The sequence below is a fragment of the Suricata suricatta genome, chromosome 16, assembly GCF_006229205.1.
Source record: "Suricata suricatta isolate VVHF042 chromosome 16, meerkat_22Aug2017_6uvM2_HiC, whole genome shotgun sequence".
NCBI lineage: Eukaryota > Metazoa > Chordata > Mammalia > Carnivora > Herpestidae > Suricata > Suricata suricatta.
Genome location: NC_043715.1, coordinates 15,896,570 through 15,914,200, shown reverse-complemented (window position 1 = coordinate 15,914,200; position 17,631 = coordinate 15,896,570). Strand labels below are relative to the sequence as shown.

Here is a 17,631-nt window from a genome sequence, read left to right as displayed (position 1 = left end):
CCATTTCAATAAAGTATAGAATATCAAAAATTAAATGAGCACATTCACCTCCTCAATAAAATCAATTTCCACAGAAGTTGTTTCTAGCCAGTTAGCTGTGAGATAAGCTGAAGTAATACCAGAAAATCTCAAATATTTTTAAATCAAAATATTTACAAAGATAGCTATCCTAGTCATATACCATGTGCCATTTTAAAATCCTCTTTGTAGCTGGTATTTCTTCTCAGTGTCAACAGCTATGCCTTCTGGGGAACTTCTGTGTATCTCCACAGGGTTTCAAAGTAGTGGTAAACTCTTAGATTCAGAATTTGGCTAGATGTTCAATTCAGAGGACTATCATTTGTGGTATCAGTAGGCTCCACGAAATGCCAATAGTGCAGACTTTGGATAAAAAAGAAGAAAGGAAAGGAATCAAGGAGGAAAAGTAGATATGGAGAAATAGTAAAACCCACTTGATCTGCTATGTATTACCTCTCCTTAGTGTAAATCTGTAACTATTCCTGCACAATGAAGGGTAAGGAAGTGGAAAATACTTGCTGGTTTTGCTTTGGAAATTTAATTGGTAAACCTAAAATACTTCTTAAATTTCTGAAAAGAAAAAAATTTAGGTCCTGTCTAAAAGAGTAATGTGTTCATGTGTCAACTTAGCAAATATAAGTTTTCTAAGATATTCATATAGAAAAGCAAAGTCTATCTGGCTACTAGGCATTTTCTAATGAGACATTTGAGTTTCGTTGAAAGAAATGTTCCAACAATCCTATGGCCCTTACGAAGTTTTTTGTTTTTATTTTTTTAACGTTTTAGTTATTTCTGAGAGAGAGAGATACAGTATGAGCAGGGGAGGGTCAGAGAGAGAGGGAGACACAGAATCCAATGACAGGCTCCAGGCTCTGAGTTAGCTGTCAGCACAGAGCCCGACGTGGGGTGAGATCATGACCTGAGCCGAAGCCGGACACTCAACTGACGGAGCCACCCAGCCGCCCCTACGAAGTTTTGATTTTATGCTGCCAGGCAGCCGTATGCTAAGAGGGGAGTTGTGATTGAGTAGCGTTAACCTGGAGCTTTCTAAGCTGGATCCTACAACATACTGTGGTTGTGTTGATTAGTGCAATTCATAGTACCTTGAAAGGACCCTGAGGCGTATAGCTTAATAACTGAACTGCTTAAGCTTGTTATCTAACCTGGCTCAGATCAGGAATCCTCAAGCCACTACTGCTTCACAAAACGGAGGACACGTTTTGGTACACCAGTTTTATATTTCATGCTACCAGCTTAGCATCAAAAAATAGACATTTAGGGGCACCTGAGTGACTCGGTTGAGCATCTGACTCTTGATTTCAGCTCAGGTCATGATCATAGGGTTGTGGGATCAAGCCCTGTGTCAGGGGCTGAGGTGAAGCCGCTTAAGATTCTCTCTGTCTCTCTGTCTCTCTCTCTCTCTCTCTCTCTGTCTCTCTCTCTCTCTCTCTCTCCCCCCCCCCACTTTCCCTCTCTCCCTCCTCACCCCCACTTCCCTCGCACACTTTCTCTCTCTCTTAAAAAAAAAAGACATTTAAATCATGACTAATGAAATAGTTGATGATTTTAAACTTTCTTTCTTTCTTTTTGTGTGTGTGTGTACAGCAATGAAAACTACTGGTTGTAACTTAGATAAGGTAAATATTCTTCCCAGTGCTCTGATCACTCCACTCATATCGAGCAGTATGATTAAAAGTGAAGATGTCACACCAATGGAAGTAACAGAGAAGAGATCTTCCCCTATTTTTAAGGTGAGCTGCATTGATTAGTGCCCAACATCTTAATCTCAGTTATAAAAATCACTATATTTTTAATAATTTGATTGCTTTTCCCCAAGTTTATGCTTTTTACTTTTCCTGTTTCTTTCACATGTGTTTCTCTTTGGTTGCAGTTAATGAATTTTGCTTTTCAGAGTGAATACTTTTACCAATCAATAAAATAGTCTGCAAAGTGACTTCCAATATTTATTTTGATAAAAGGAGAATTAATGTTAGCCATATCTGTGGGATGTGGGTATTAATGAAAATACAGGCTTACTGTTTTTAAAATTGGAGATGTTTTTATTGTCTTTTCTTCCCGTTCTTTTTCTACAACTCCCCTTCCCTTTCTCGCTTATAATTCCCCCCCAATGTTACCAATGATCCACAAAATAGAGATATTTTAAAATTTGCTGTTTACTAAAATTTACTATTAATTCATGAACGATAGCTCATATTTATATGAACGGATAACTAACAATTCTAGTTTTTTGTTTGACTGTGTTCGCTTACAACATTTGTTAAAAAGAGGGGCACCTGAGTGGCTCAGTTGGTTGAGCATCCCTTTTGATTTTGGCTCAGGTCATTATCTCATTGTTCATGGGTTCGAGCCTTGTCAGTGCAAAGCCTACTTGGGATTCTCTCTCTGTCCCTCCCCTGCTCACATGCTTTCTCTCTCTCTCTCAAAAGAAATTAACTTTAAAAAAAGATATCCTGGGGCATCTGGGTGGCTCAGTCGGTTAAGCGTCCGGCTTCGGCTCAGGTCATGATCTCACGGTTTGTGGGTTCGAGCCCCGCGTCGGGCTCTGTGCTGATGGCTAGCTCGGAGCCTGGAGCCTCCTTTGGATTCTGTGTCTCCCTCTCTCTCTGACCCTCCCCTGCTCTCACTGTCTCTGTCTCTCAAAAATAAAATAAAAACCATAAAAAAAAATTTTTTTTAAAGATATCCAAACGGCAGTCAGATGTCATGATACCACTTAGGATCAATCTTATAACTGTTTTCCAACAGAATAATGTAGAGGCGAAACCAGTCCTGCATATATATGTGTTTCTAGAATAATAATTGAAGTATCATATGAGCTAATTTAATGTTTATGTACACATATTATTTGGGGATTTTTATTTTTTAGACTACAAAGACAGTTGGATCAACTCAACCAACATTAGAAAATATCTCTAACATAGCAGGAAATGGGTCTTTTTCATCATCATCATCTTCCCACTTAACTTCTGAAAATGAAAAGCAGCAGCAGATTCAGCCCAAGACATACAACCCAGAGACCCTGACAACTATCCAGACACAGGACATTTCACAGCCTGGTACCTTTCCAGCAGTTTCTGCTTCTAGTCAGCTGCCCAACAGTGATGCACTACTGCAGCAGGCCACACAGTTTCAGACCAGAGAAGCTCAGTCTAGAGAAGTGTTACAATCTGATGGCACAGTGGTTAATTTGTCACACCTGGCTGAGTCATCCCAGCAACAGCAGCAGTCACCACTACAAGAACAGGCACAGACTTTACAGCAGCAGATGTCATCAAATATTTTCCCGTCACCGAGTAGTGTGAGTCAGCTACAGAATACGATTCAGCATTTGCAAGCCGGAAGTTTTACAGGCAGCACGGCTAGCGGCAGCGGTGGAAACGTTGACTTGGTCCAGCAAGTTTTGGAGGCACAACAACAGTTATCTTCAGTTTTGTTTTCTGCTCCAGATGGTAATGAGAATGTTCAAGAACAGCTTAGTGCAGACATTTTTCAACAAGTCAGTCAAATTCAAAATAGCGTAAGCCCTGGAATGTTTTCTTCAGCAGAGCCGGCAGTCCATACTAGACCAGATAATTTAATAGCTGGAAGAGCCGAAAGTGTTCACCCACAGACCGAAAACACATTGTCCAATCAGCAACAGCAACAACAACAGCAGCAAGTGATGGAATCATCAGCTGCAATGGTGATGGAGATGCAACAGAGTATCTGCCAGGCAGCTGCCCAGATTCAGTCAGAACTATTTCCTTCACCTGCCTCAGCAAATGGAAACCTGCAGCAGTCTCCAGTTTACCAGCAGACTTCTCACATGATGAGCGCATTATCTACCAATGAGGACATGCAAATGCAATGTGAATTGTTTTCTACTCCCCCTGCAGTTTCTGGAAATGAAACGACTACAACCACCACACAGCAGGTTGCAACCCCTGGCACTACCATGTTTCCGACATCAAGTTCAGATGGAGAAGAGGCTGGAGCACAGGCAAAGCAGATTCAGAACAGTGTCTTTCAGACCATGGTTCAAATGCAACATAGTGGGGACAGTCAACCTCAAGTAAACCTTTTTTCATCTACGAAAAGTATGATGGGTGTTCAGAATAATGGTACTCAGCAACAAGGTAATGGCTTATTCCAGCAAGGTAATGAGATGATGTCCCTCCAATCGGGGACTTTTTTGCAGCAGTCTTCTCATTCACAGGCTCCACTTTTTCATCCCCCAAATCCTATTGCTGATGCTCAGAACCTTTCCCAGGAAACTCAAGGTTCTATTTTTCATAGTCCGAGTCCTATTGTCCACAGCCAGACTTCTACAACATCCTCTGAACAAATGCAGCCTGCTATGTTTCACTCTCAAAGTACCATGGCTGTGCTACAGGGCTCTTCTGTTCCTCAAGACCAGCAGTCAGCCAACATATTTCTTTCTCAGAGTCCAATGAATAATCTTCAAAGTAACACAGTAGCCCAGGAAGAACAGATTTCATTTTTTGCAGCTCAGAACTCAATTTCTCCACTTCAGTCAACATCTAACACTGAGCAGCAAGCCGCTTTCCAACAGCAGGCTCCAATATCACACATCCAGACGCCTATGCTTTCCCAAGAACAGGCCCAGCCCTCCCAGCAAGGTATATTTCAGCCTCAGGTGTCCCTGGGCTCCCTTCCTCCTAATCCAATGCCTCAGAACCAACAAGGAACAATCTTCCAGTCACAGCACTCAATAGTTGCTCTCCAGAGTAACTCTCCATCCCAGGAGCAGCAGCAGCAGCAACAGCAGCAGCAGCAGCAGCAGCAACAGCAGCAGCAGCAGAGCATTTTATTCAGTAATCAGAACACCATGGCTACGATGGCATCTCAGAAGCAGCCACCGCCAAACATGATATTCAACCCAAGTCCAAATCCAATGGCTAATCAGGAGCAACAGAATCAGTCCATCTTTCACCAACAAAATAATATGGCCCCCATGAATCAAGAACAGCAGCCAATGCAATTTCAGAACCAGCCCACCGTTTCCTCTCTTCAGAACCCAGGTCCTACCCAGTCTGAGTCGCCACAGACTTCCTTGTTCCATAGCCCTCCTCAGATTCAATTGGTCCAAGGGTCACCCAGTTCTCAAGAACAGCAAGTAACACTGTTCCTCTCTCCAGCATCCATGTCTGCTTTGCAGACCAGTATGAGCCAACAGGACATGCAGCAGTCTCCTCTGTATTCCCCTCAGAACAACATGCCTGGGATCCAAGGAGCCTCCTCTTCACCTCAACCACAGGCTACTTTATTTCACAACACTACTGGAGGCACAATGAACCAACTACAGAATTCTCCCGGCTCATCTCAACAGACTTCAGGAATGTTCTTATTTGGCATTCAAAATAGTAAGAAACTCTTTCTAATTTTATTTCTTAAATGTTTTTGGTTGAGATGGTCAGATGATGATGATGATGATGATTAAAAGGAAGCAAATCACAGTGGTTTTAAGAACACAGATTATAATTTAGAATGGAGTTCAGTTCCCAGCAATATCACCTACTAGTGTAAGATCCTAGACAAGTTATTTGCCCTGCAAATATGGCTGTTTGCCATTTTAAGCTGTAAACTTCAAAGGAAAATGAAGTAAGAATGACAGAAAATATCTCTGCCAGTTAAAGTATGTAGTTTCCAAGGAGGTAAACCCATCGTTGATGTTTATGTACCAAGGAAAGTGTGTAGGACTTACTTATGATGCTAACTAAGCAATGTTGTATTTTTACACTGCTTTGAGTAAACCTGGGATGAATTCCAGTACTGTTCAGTAAAAATCTTTTGGGGGGGCTGTTAGTTGCCTCACTTCTAGTTCTATATTGAGTAAACCCAGGAATAAATTTCCTCCAACAACTAATAAGTATCTTCTTATAAACCGTAACAGAAAGTAACTAATCAGGTAGCTTCTCTCTTTTACATATCTCTGCAGACTGTAGTCAGCTTTTAACCTCTGGACCAGCTACCTTGCCAGATCAGTTAATGGCCATAAGTCAGCCAGGCCAACCACAGAATGAGGGCCAACCACCTGTGACAACACTTCTTTCTCAGCAAATGCCAGAGAGTTCTTCACTAACATCCTCTATAAACACCAACCAGAACATTGAAAAGATTGATTTGCTTGTTTCATTACAAAACCAAGGGAACAACTTGACTGGCACCTTTTAACTGGATAAGTAAGTATTGTATTTTGGTTTCTTTTTTATTGAAAAGCATTGAAAAATTTTATTCTTATAAGATTTGGGTTTAAGTAATAACACTTTTTAGATCCTACTCTTGTGAAATATGGCTTTCTCCCAAGATGATATTTTTAGGGGCTCTTGGATGGTTCAGTCAGTTAAGCATCTGACTCGACTTCATCTTGGGTCATGATTTCATGGTTTGTGAGATGGAGCCCCACATCAGGCTCTGCACTGACAGCTCAGAGCCTGCTTGGGATTCTTCTCCCTCTCTTTCTGCCTCTCTGTCTCTCATACTCAAAATAAAATATAAGATGGTACTTTTTTTAAGTCTGAATAAATTATTCTGAATGATAGCTTGTGATCATACTGTTAGTACTAGGCAATCCTTTTGGCTCTAAGTTTCTTTGCCATGGAATGACAGAACACCCGATGAATGTACTATTTATTGAATATAATTAAGTCACATTTATCCCTTCCTCAAGACATATAAACTGAGTCAGAAAGGTCTGTGGAAGTACAAATATGATGAAGTATCACTTAGAGTACTGTGATATACTTTGGGATCTTTCAGGGTAACAGCAAATTTATTCATTTTTTTCCCTCTCTAATGAGTTATATTCAACTTTTTATTCTTTTTTAGAAATTCCATGAAGAAAATTCTGATTCCAAGATGTCCTGAGATCATGTGATTCCATGAGGATTTTTGAACTGTTACCTTAAAAAGAAAACAAAGTATGAAAAACTGTGATTGAGTAAATGGATAGATTTTACTCTTACTGCAAAAGAGCACACCTATGCTGCCTGTTGCAGTGATTAGCCACCATTGTTAACATCTTAATATTTTATATTCCTAATAACAGTGATGACTGAGAATCTATTTGAGTTTCCAGCTGACAGAATTAATTGTTGCTATTTTCCTAGGCGCTATTTCTTTAAAAGTATAGTTCAAATTCAAAAGCTGGACTGCTCAGTTATTATTGCTATTGGAAAATAATTCATATTGTCATGTTTACTTTTGTTCTTCATTCATATTTTCTTACCTGCATTGTTTTAGTCAAGTGATGGCTTTTGAAAAAGAAAAGTTCAAATAGTAACTAAAACTAAGGCTGTGGTTTTACAACATAAAAAGCACAGCTATTGGCCAAAGTAAAGGAATCTTGTTTTCAGTTTTTATGGAGAAACTGAAGGGATAACATTCTGACAAGTTAATTATAGTAAGAGCTCTACACAGATAAGAGGCCTCTTTTTCTCACAAAGGCAGACACCACACAACCTAGGAATAGCTGAAACACTACTGATTTTATTTTTCAGAGAGTTGTTAATTCTCTGTTTCTGTTAAGGGTTTTAGCCGTATCTGTGCAGAGAAGAATAATTATCTTGCTCTCTCAAAAAAATGAAGGGGATAATGTATGGCAAATTGTGTTCAGATGTCCTCCTATCCTATTGCAGCTGACAGAGCAACTTGGGTCTGTTTTCTTCGGATCCCAGTCTTGGACCGATGTTCCCTTTTTATGTTCATTTGTATTATTCTCCCCCTCTTCCTTACTTTATTTTAGACAATTAGTAATATACTATGAGCTTTGGGACCCTGTAGCAACTTAAAGGAAAAGGCCGCTTTGGTCTGGGGTAACCCAGCAACTCCTGCAGCACAGGTGGGGTGGGGCGCCACCCTCTTAGGAGTGAGGGGAGCTGATTCCTGAGAAACAAGAAACAATGCATTTTTTTCCCCATGAACGGTGCTGTTCTGAAGTCTTCAAATTTTTCCCTCTAATAGGAAACATTGTACATTTTAATTAAAAAAAAAAGCAAACTCAAATTTCTTGAAACATCACTTCTCCCTAAACTGCAGTGAGTGTAGTTCACTTGTCACCTCAGTGCTTTACAGTTTGAAGCAGTCACTTGTCTGATGGTTCCCACAAGCCTTAGGCTTTACAGGGTCATATCATTGACTTAAAATGAAGAATCAACTTGTGTCACGTCTCTCGAGAGCAAAATTACACACTCCAGAATTTGCAGTTGCAGTTGTAGCATTAGTTACACAGTTTTGGGTGTTCTTGCCACCCACGGGATGCCTGCTTCTCACGACAACTTGTCGTCTGGACACGTGCTTATGTCTCGTTTTCCTTTTGGCATGTAGAAAGCTGTTAATACAGTTTAAGGCCAAATTGTGTGTGGCTTCTATATGTAGATAAGATGTTTTGGTATTCATGTCTGTTTCTTTTTTTTTTAAGTGTACAAAAAAATAGCCTGTTAATTATTTGTTGAAGGCTACTTTTCTGTTTGTTTTTTTTAATTTTTGTCCTATCCTATACATTTAGTTGAACTTTGTGGAATTGTGGTGTTGGTTTTGTTTATACAGCCAGATTTTTCCCCCCTTTTTGTGGTCTTCCTTGGTTCTTTGAATGTGCTCTTCCCCTAATTTGTTTGTTCTCTTTCTTCTTATATCTTCTTCCCACCACCCCTGACCCTTTCTTTCTTTCTCTCTCTGATTGAGAGGCATTGAATTACGTTTTCAGTAGTACAGGCTTCTTGCCGATATGAAGGGAACTTTTCAGAAAGAGACCTACTCTGGGTCATTTACTTTTGAATACAGTTTTCAATCGTTCAAGTTTTGGATGGTTTATATCTAATGTGTGTTTCATTTTTTTGGAAAGCTATATTTTGTATTTAGGAAATGGTATACTATTTTGCTATTTGTACTGAGTGAGTACATTGGCATAAATATAGAAATTTATATATATACATATATATAAACTATTCTTTTTTTGCCACACATTTTTGTGGTAAATTTGTGAGTTTGTCTGATGTTCTACCACAACGTGGCGTCTGATAACAGTGAGGGGGGGTTTGTTATGTCTTTATTGAGTATTTAAGTATCTTTTGAAACAAATGACCTGTTCATCTGTGGCCATTCCATCAGGCAGTTCCTTGATGTTATTAGTGGGCTGAAGGCAGCTTACTGTGTGTTTGCTGGATCTTTCACTCAGCGAAATGTTAGAGTCAGGAAACCCATCAGGCGATTGTGTCAAATGGTGTTTCACAAGAATGAGCCATTCAGTCTTTGCTCACTATATATTTAATATTTTATTGTTATTGTTATTATTAATTGGCTTTGTGTATTCTATGCCTTTTATTTATAATAACACTAAAAAAACCCCCACAAACCATGTTTGTAATTTTAATAACGTTTTTCCCATCTTGTAATATCCAGAGCTACTTTATAAATTCTCTGAACCAAAAGTATTTTCCTCAATATATCATCTCTCCCCACCACATCAGGAATATTACCCAGTATAGTTCAGGTTATAAGAAGGACCAGCCACACAATCCAGTGCTTCACGTTTAAAATGTAAAACTCTGACTGCAGAGGTGTAAAGAGCTTATCCAGCAGGTATTAAATTAAGAAGTAGAAATAAAATACTGTAAGTTTATTTCTGAGTTTTCTGACTTTTTTCTGAGAGATTACACAGGAGACTCAGGAAGTCCGTTTGCTCACCAGGTTCCAACTGGAATGTTGTTGGCGCTGCTCTGTGGAGGGGGCGGGGCAAGAAGACTGGCTTGTGTGCCGACTTCTGTTCTGTTGCTTAGCAAGAGGCTTATCGTTGTCAAATGCCGCCTGCCAGCGCCGAGTTACCAGGGACCAATCTTCTGTTTTATAGGGTCTAAGTTTAGAACAGAACATACACCTGAACTGTAGTGGCTTGATTGGATGGAGGCAGAAAACCCAATTTTTATTTTCATAAATTTTGTGGTTATTTATACAAGGGCTGTGCTATGCTACCATATTCTTATTCAATAATGATGGATTTTTTTTTTTAACATTGTTAAGTGTTCCCTACCCCTAAAGGTCACTGTTAAGTACAACGTTCTGACTATTTGGTTACAAAAAACATTCGTCTTCTTATTGAAGAGTTGGCTCGGTGGTCAGTGGTTGATACTTGTGCTAATGATACAGTTCTCAGATTACTGTTACAAATAATAGCGATGTATGAGAGGGACTCCACGAGCCCGCAAAGGCCTTGGAAGCGGCAATTTATTACATTTATTTATGGCAGAAGGACCTAAATAAACTCTGAACCTTTTTTATTCCTTTATATTATTATATTCAATTGCTCTTGCTTTTAGCAAATTACCTTAATGCTTGGAGCTTATCCGTGTGTGTGTGTGTGTGTGTGTGTGCGTGTGTGCGTGCGTGTGTGCGTGTGTGTGTGTGTGTGCGCCTTATTGTCATTCCATGATATATCCACACCAATAGTGAAGAAGACAACTAACTAGGAATCATAATTGCTTCAGAGTTTTATCATGTTACCTTTGTAGCAGCCAATGCAAATCAGTTTTTGCCAGTCTCTTGGAACAGGTTTGTAAAGGGCTTTATTATAAAAGCAGAATTGAGGAGGGACCTCCCTTTCTTCCTTTCTTTTCTTTTTGTGGTAATATCGTCTATGTGTAGTTGAGAATGTCATGATAGTGTGTTTCATATCCCTCAGAATCTCAGTTACTCTGCCTAGGAAAAGTAATGTCAAAGCAACTGAGAAAGAAGTTCTCAGGGATCTGAGTCCCTTTAGAACTAAAGTAATAATTCTTTTTGGCCATTCAAACTATTTTGGACACTTGTTTTGGAGGAGTGAAATTTGTTTAGATCAATAATTAAAGACCAGAATTAAATGCTCTAATAAAGCAAAGTCTCAACTCAAACATGGCTTATAAATACTTCCTAGGAGTAATTTGGGAATTATTCATTGTTCTGATGAAACTTCCTGTTCTAATATTTGTTAATTTTTTTCTAATTGAAAACTTTATGAGTAGCTTCCTCCCTAACCAGTCCAGCCATGTTCTGTCTGCACACTGTGCTTATATGGAGGGACCCCATGAAGACAAAGACTGTGTAGTTCAGCAGCTTTATTAGAAAAATAACTCAGAGTACATGCCCTACTAAGTTAGGTATATCTCATAATATATATTAAAAAGAGGTTTTTCTCCTCTGCTTATTTGTGTCAATAGAGCCAAATTGTGGACATAGTGTTCATAATGCAGTAAATATCAGAGTAATACCTGTCATTTGTGGATTGCCTCAGTGCTCTAATTACTTCTTTAATCCCGTTATTTTCATGCCATTCTAGCCTCATTCCTTAATAAAATTCTATTTTTACTCCACTTTCTCTTTCAGAAAAAAATGTTTAATATTTTATATCTAGATTAAATGCTTATGGAAAAGTGCCTTTCTACCATAATAGTGCTCCTTTCTTGTAATTTCTTTTTCACTATTATCAAAAACAAATTATTTCCACAGGCCCCAGCTTTCAGTTTTTTCACTTAGCATTCTTTTCTCCATTTTTCAATCACCAGAGAAGAACCGCTTTGTAAGTCTCTCCCTTTGGCATAAGAGTAACAAAGAAGATACATTGCTAGAATTGTTCCTTTGAGGGAGGGTAAATAATAGATTATAGAATGAGGGGCGCCTGGGTGGCACCGACTGTGGTTCAGGTCATGATCTCACGGTTTGTGCATTCAAGCCCTCCATCAGGCTCTGTGCTGACAGCTCAGAGCCTGGAGCCTGCTTCAGTTTCTGTCTCTCTCTCTCTCTCTCTCTCTCTCTCTCTCTCTCTCCCCCTCCCTCAGAAATAAACATTAGAATTATAGAGTTTAGGATTTATATAAATTATCTAAATTTGTCTTCATCTTGACCAACCAATGATCAGTCTTATCTGAATGTTAATGAAAATTTTATTATCTGTGAGACTCCATGCACACGTTTGTAATTAAATTTCAGAAAGGAAGTGTTTCAAACACCTTCTCTGATCTTACTTAGATGAAAATAAATCACTAACAAAATTTAGGTAAAACCTGGTGAAGTCAGTTTTTGTAACTAGACAAGGCCATGTACTTCTGTGTGTCAGAACCTTTGTAATCTCTATGAAAAATAGTGTCAAGGAAAATGAAGTTACATTGGAACCCCTCTGGAACAAAAGTAATAATTCCGAATTTCAACAAGATACAGTTGGCTTGAGTGTCCCTCCGATTTCCGTTTTGCCTCTGCTCCGGCTCCTCGCTGCCGTGCTGGTGCCGAAAGAGAAGGCGTCGGAGCTGTAGTTTTGGGATAGAGCTGCTTTCCCCGCTCGGTCTTTCTTTGACTTGGTGGCACTGAAAACTGCAGACCTTTATGCAATATTCTTCATACCCTAATGATATTATGCACTTTAATCATTCCAAAGAAGTCAAGAATGCAGTATAGTGATGATTCCTTCTTAACGAATACATCTAAACTATTTATGTCCCTTTTTATTTTGGATAGTCAGCTTGGTGTAAGTGTTGCGTGAATATTTTCTAAAATGACTGTATACTAGGATTTGAGACTTTGAAATGTAATTGACTATATGGAGAAATGATTACACTTCAGCAAATCATTTTACAAATATTAAAACGTTCAACTTGCTAATCTCTATGTGAGACTTAATTAAAACCACTCCTCTTCCAGTATATTTTGTGTCATGTGTAGAAGAACATTGTACTATATAGTTTTCTACATATAGAATGTAACCAGTGGTTTTCAAAATATGGTCCTCAGCCCGCCAACCAGCATCAGAGTCACTTGGGAACTAGGTAGAAATGCACATTCTTGAGCCCTAGCATAGACATACTGAATCACAAACTTTGGAATGGGGCCTAGCAATCTGTGTTTTAACAAGTCCTTCAGGTAATTCTGATGTATGCTCAAGTTTGAAAAATCACTGGTGTAAATGATACACAGTAAGATCTAGAAAGGCTTTCCCCCGTACTCACACAAATAGTTATATATTGTTCTTTATGTAAATTCAGCTTAACCTGGTTATCCATAATCATTTACTGGCAATGATAATTTATTTTTAGTACTGTCTATAGAAATAATAGTATATTTTATATACATTTACCCTTAGTCTAGTTGTTGATAATTCAGTTAACTTAGTTTGGCATTTTCCTACCATTTACTAAAAAGTTTACATTAAATGACTGATTTAAATATATAGGTGCAATCTTCTATATTTCTTTTAATTGTTATGACATTTAAGTAGCTAAAACAATTGACGGGTGCTAAAGTCTCCTGTTTATCCATACAATGGGTACCTGTGGGCAGTGATAACACAAGCTTTCCTTTCATTGCCTCTTATTTTACCAGCAGACCACGATTTTGGTCTGGCTAGACCAACTCTCGGAACATCATTCCTTGTATTTATATTTGTATCTGAGATATTAAATAAGATGGCTGGCCAGGTCAACATAGCACCTTATTTAATTTCTTTTTTAAATCAATAAAGCATTTAAAAGAAGCCTGGCTTGTATGCAGACTGATGCAGTATAGAGATAGAGCTCTCCTCGGAACTTAGGCTTCAGACGCGCATTATTTACTAAAATAAATATGGGACAAGACTGTGCATTATAAATCTGGGCATTTCTCCCTTCTCAATTATATGCCTCATGGTAAATATAAACTAACAAGATAAGTAGATTTATTCGTTCATTTTAATCTCTATGTGTAATTCAGTACCTCTGTAATTGCTGTAATCTTCCTTCCGCTGTTTACAAATCACCAATTAATTAACTCATGGAAGAGAAATGCACATTCAAATTAAAAATAATTGTATATTCACTTTATAAAAATCACCACTGCTGTCTTGCAGTGGAAGTGCAAGTGGCTTACTCTACAAACTTCGGTGCTGGCAACACAGAGGCAAACCGGGGAGACGCTCTAGGTACATCCCTCCTCCGCTACCCCCCGCCCCCACTTTATTGCAGAATATATTCCTGTATCCAGAGAATCCTACCACAATGCTATTTGACTCCAATTTGTAGTAACTCTTTTAAAAGCCCCATGTTGAACCCTATTATCCCTGTTCTTTTTCTTTTCCAGAAGAAATTTGGTTTGAAATAGGGGTTGCTTATTATTTTACCTAACAAACCTCAGGACGACACACACAGACATACGTGCACACACCATCTCGGATGTTGAGAGTGGCTTTGGGATCAGACTAATGAGTCCAATAAAGAGCTGCCCTACACTGAAGTATTTATGACTTTAGTAGCTACAAATGGATTCCAGTGACGTTGAGTTAATTTCTTATGAGCTAATGAATGTATCTGCTCACCTTGTTCCCTTCTAATTGATAAGCTCCAAGTAGTTGCTTTTTTTAGACAGCTTTTACTGTGTTTATTCACTTCTTAATTAGTCTTAATTTAAATACTGCATATATTTCATTAACCTCTTCTCAGAATGGCTACCATTCTGCCATTAAAATTTTTTCATTTAATTTTATTTGCTTGAGCACACTGATCAACCACTGAACCGCCTTCTTCCATTGTCCTGCAATGACATAAGGATTACATTTTTGTGTATATGGCTTTCATAGTTGAGATTCAGAGCACTGACACCAGGTATTTTCAGTTTGTTCTCTGGGGGAATTTCATTTGCATCTATGTTTTTAGCTATCTGTGATAACTTGTTAAATATTAAAAAGATATTTTGCTTCTATTGGAACATTTGTATACTCGCAACTATATTTCTGTAAACAGCTGCAGTCAAAAATAAAACATTGAAAGTTTTCATTTTGCAGTGAGTGACTGTCTTTTTTTCCTCCAACCTTGTGAACGAATTCATATCCAGGAATGTCAGTTTTGAGCAACATGAGCATGTGGCGGAAACTATAAAATCATTAGGAAAAGGTATGAGATAGAGATGTAATCTGAGCAGTTGCTTTGTGCCTGCTGTTCTGCCAGGCCGTGTAGCAGCTCGTAGTGTGGTAGCGAGTCACGGAGCGTAGAGGTGATGTGCTCCCCAGCCCTCGGGCCCACGGCCAGACGCATTCTCTTTTTGATCTCCCGTCAGTTATTTCCACATATATAAGTTAGTGTTTACCAAAATGTATATATAACCTATCACTGGTGGTATTCAAATGATAGGTGACTAAACATATATATATCTTTGTGTGTTAGAAAAACATACCCACCTGCTAGACTGTGGGGAAATGTGACATTAAAGACAAATAATAAATACGAATACAGATGAAACATGGATATCATGTACTCCATCATGTTGTAAGGAGCAAACACACTGAGCAGCCATGTAATCAGTCCTGTGACAGAACTGGAGGGACTCTGGAAGTTTCTCAACAGCAACACTTAATGGTCTTGTTCTCAAGAAGAGGTACTGATCGCTACTCCTGTGCCGTTTCAGTGCCATGATCTCTGCTTCGGAGGCAACAGAATACAGTATTTAAAAGCATGGGCTCGGGGTGCCTGGGTGGCTTAGGCGTGGAGCATCTGACTCGACTCCGGCTCAGGTCATGGTCCCAGGGTCATCGGATGGAGCCCCACATCAGGCTCCACTCTGAGCACGGAGCCTGCCTAAGATTCTTTTTCCCTCTGCCCCTCTTCCCAACTTGTGCTCTTTCTCTAAAATGCAAATAAACAAAATCCTAAGCTCTTGAGTTTGCCCACCTGAGTGGAGTTCTGGCTCCTACACATGCTATTTAATAACCTATTCCTCATTCCCCTTATTTATAAAGTGGAAACAAGAACAAAAACCTCTTCGGGTTATTGCAAGAACTAAGCAAATTAAGTCATGTGAAATTACTTAGTTCCTGGTACACAGTAAGTACCTTGTTTTCGTATTTCTAGTCCTGACACTACCTAGCTCTTCTGTCCCTTGTGTACTAGATCCCATAGACGTTTGCTTTTTCAAAGACCTGTTCCTTTAATTGTCCTTTCTCCAGCATCAAAACCTTTTCTCTCTGGGTTCTTCCTACCGGCATGTAAATGTGCTAGCATGTCCCTTATCTCTTAAAAAATCAAGTAACTTCTTTCACCACACACTCCCTGCCCACCCGACTCCGCCAGTCTCCCCTCCCCCATTTCCACTTCGTCGCCTTCCATTCTCTCTTGAACCCATTCCAGCCAGGCTTTCATCAAACCTCTCTCCTGAAATAGCTCTTGTCAGAATCACAGTGGCCTCCACATGGCTAGATGCAAAGGTCAGGTCTCAGACCTGGCTTGCCTGCAGCAGTATTCCACACCCCTGACCACTCCCTTTTTGAATCCCTCTCTTCACTTACCTTTCAGGACCCCATACTCAGCTCTCTTGCTCCACTGGCCACTTTCTCCCCTCATTGTCATCTTCCTGACCTTCTAACACTGGAGAGACCTGAAGTCAGTCACCAAATCTCTTCTCTATCATAATTCATTTCCTAGGTCATCTCATCTGTGACACTGATTTACACACTCTATGTTGAAGATTTCCAGATGTGTACTTCTTGCCCTAACACCGAGTTCTACTACCCTGTTTGGGGCACCTGACTGACTCAGGCGGTAGAGCATGACTCTGGATCTTGGGGTTGTGAGTTCAAGCCCCATGTTGTGTGTGGAGATTACTTAAAAATAAAATCTCTTAAAAACAAATACATATATACATGTACTTCTCCACACCTCTATTACTGTCACCTAGCGCAAAACACTTAACTGCCCAGCTTGTCACCGTACGCAACAGTTCTCCGTGCTTCCAACACTGCCTTATTCTTGGTTCCTCACCTACCAGCCAGAACTAAACAGGAGTCAGATTATGTCATACCTCAGTCCCTTAGTGGGGCGCCCGGGTGGCTCAGTCGGTTAGGTGTCTGGCTTCAGCTCAGGTCACGATCTCACGGTTCTGTAGGTTCAAGCCCCGCATCAGGCTCTGTGCTGACAGCTAGTTCAGAGCCTGGAGCCTGTCTTCAGATTCTGCATCACCCTCTCTCTCTGACCCTCCCCTGTTCATGTTCTCTCTCTAAAATAAAAACAGTAAAAAAAATTTTTTTTAATTAAAAAGAAAAGTCCCTTAGGTCCCCTCAGAGGACCTTAGTAAGTTGTTCCATTGCCATTCAGTATGAAGCAGCCCTGTTGGGAGAGCTCCCTAAGGCTCCGGCCACAATTTATTACTGCATGCTGATCCCATCTTCCCTAGTCGATTTTGCCTCTTTGCCTCGCCTCCATCACTAGCTTCACCAAAACCAATGCATATGGGTCTGTTTTGTAGAAATGAGTCTTATTGATTTCATTTGGAACTTTCAGAAATGTACACAAAATTGCAGCAAGCAGGAAGGCAACAAGGAAATATTTTCAAGCTGAAGCACCCAGCCATCTGCCATTACATATATTGTGAGGGGGAAATTACCCAATTGTCTGTTGGCATCTGGCCCCTGAGGGTCTCCAGGCTGCCGCTCTCCTTTCATTGGCAATTACAGGACCTGTTCCCAGTTTCAGGCAACCTTGCTTTGCAAAATCTCTTGCGTTTTCTCTCAATGCACCACCAGAGGGCAGCCTTTCATCATTCTACTTGAATTATACTGACAGTGAGTCACACTTCAGTCCTTTCAATTGGAAGTTAGAATATTATGCCAAA

General features: G+C 39.7%; 1 protein-coding gene and 1 long non-coding RNA gene across 12 annotated transcripts in view; one reads left to right on the top strand and one right to left on the bottom strand.

The window, feature by feature from the left end:
* NFAT5 (nuclear factor of activated T cells 5) overlaps nucleotides 1-10,321 on the top strand; it is a 173,276-nt gene extending 162,955 nt beyond the window's left edge. For all 11 annotated transcript variants that reach the window (XM_029924547.1, XM_029924546.1, XM_029924542.1 and 8 more), the window contains 4 exons: nucleotides 1,624-1,769; nucleotides 2,906-5,402; nucleotides 5,978-6,221; nucleotides 6,868-10,321. In XM_029924547.1, coding sequence (XP_029780407.1) covers nucleotides 1,624-1,769; nucleotides 2,906-5,402; nucleotides 5,978-6,213 — 2,879 coding nt within the window. In that variant the 3' untranslated portion in view covers nucleotides 6,214-6,221; nucleotides 6,868-10,321. The remainder of the gene's footprint in view (nucleotides 1-1,623; nucleotides 1,770-2,905; nucleotides 5,403-5,977; nucleotides 6,222-6,867) is intronic.
* A 1,612-nt stretch (nucleotides 10,322-11,933) lies between these two features.
* LOC115279996 lies at nucleotides 11,934-16,860 on the bottom strand. Its single transcript, XR_003903610.1, has 2 exons — nucleotides 16,822-16,860; nucleotides 11,934-15,446 (listed from the first exon to the last, which is right to left on the bottom strand). It is a non-coding gene; the product is annotated as an uncharacterized LOC115279996 (long non-coding RNA).
* Nucleotides 16,861-17,631: the final 771 nt, after the last annotated feature.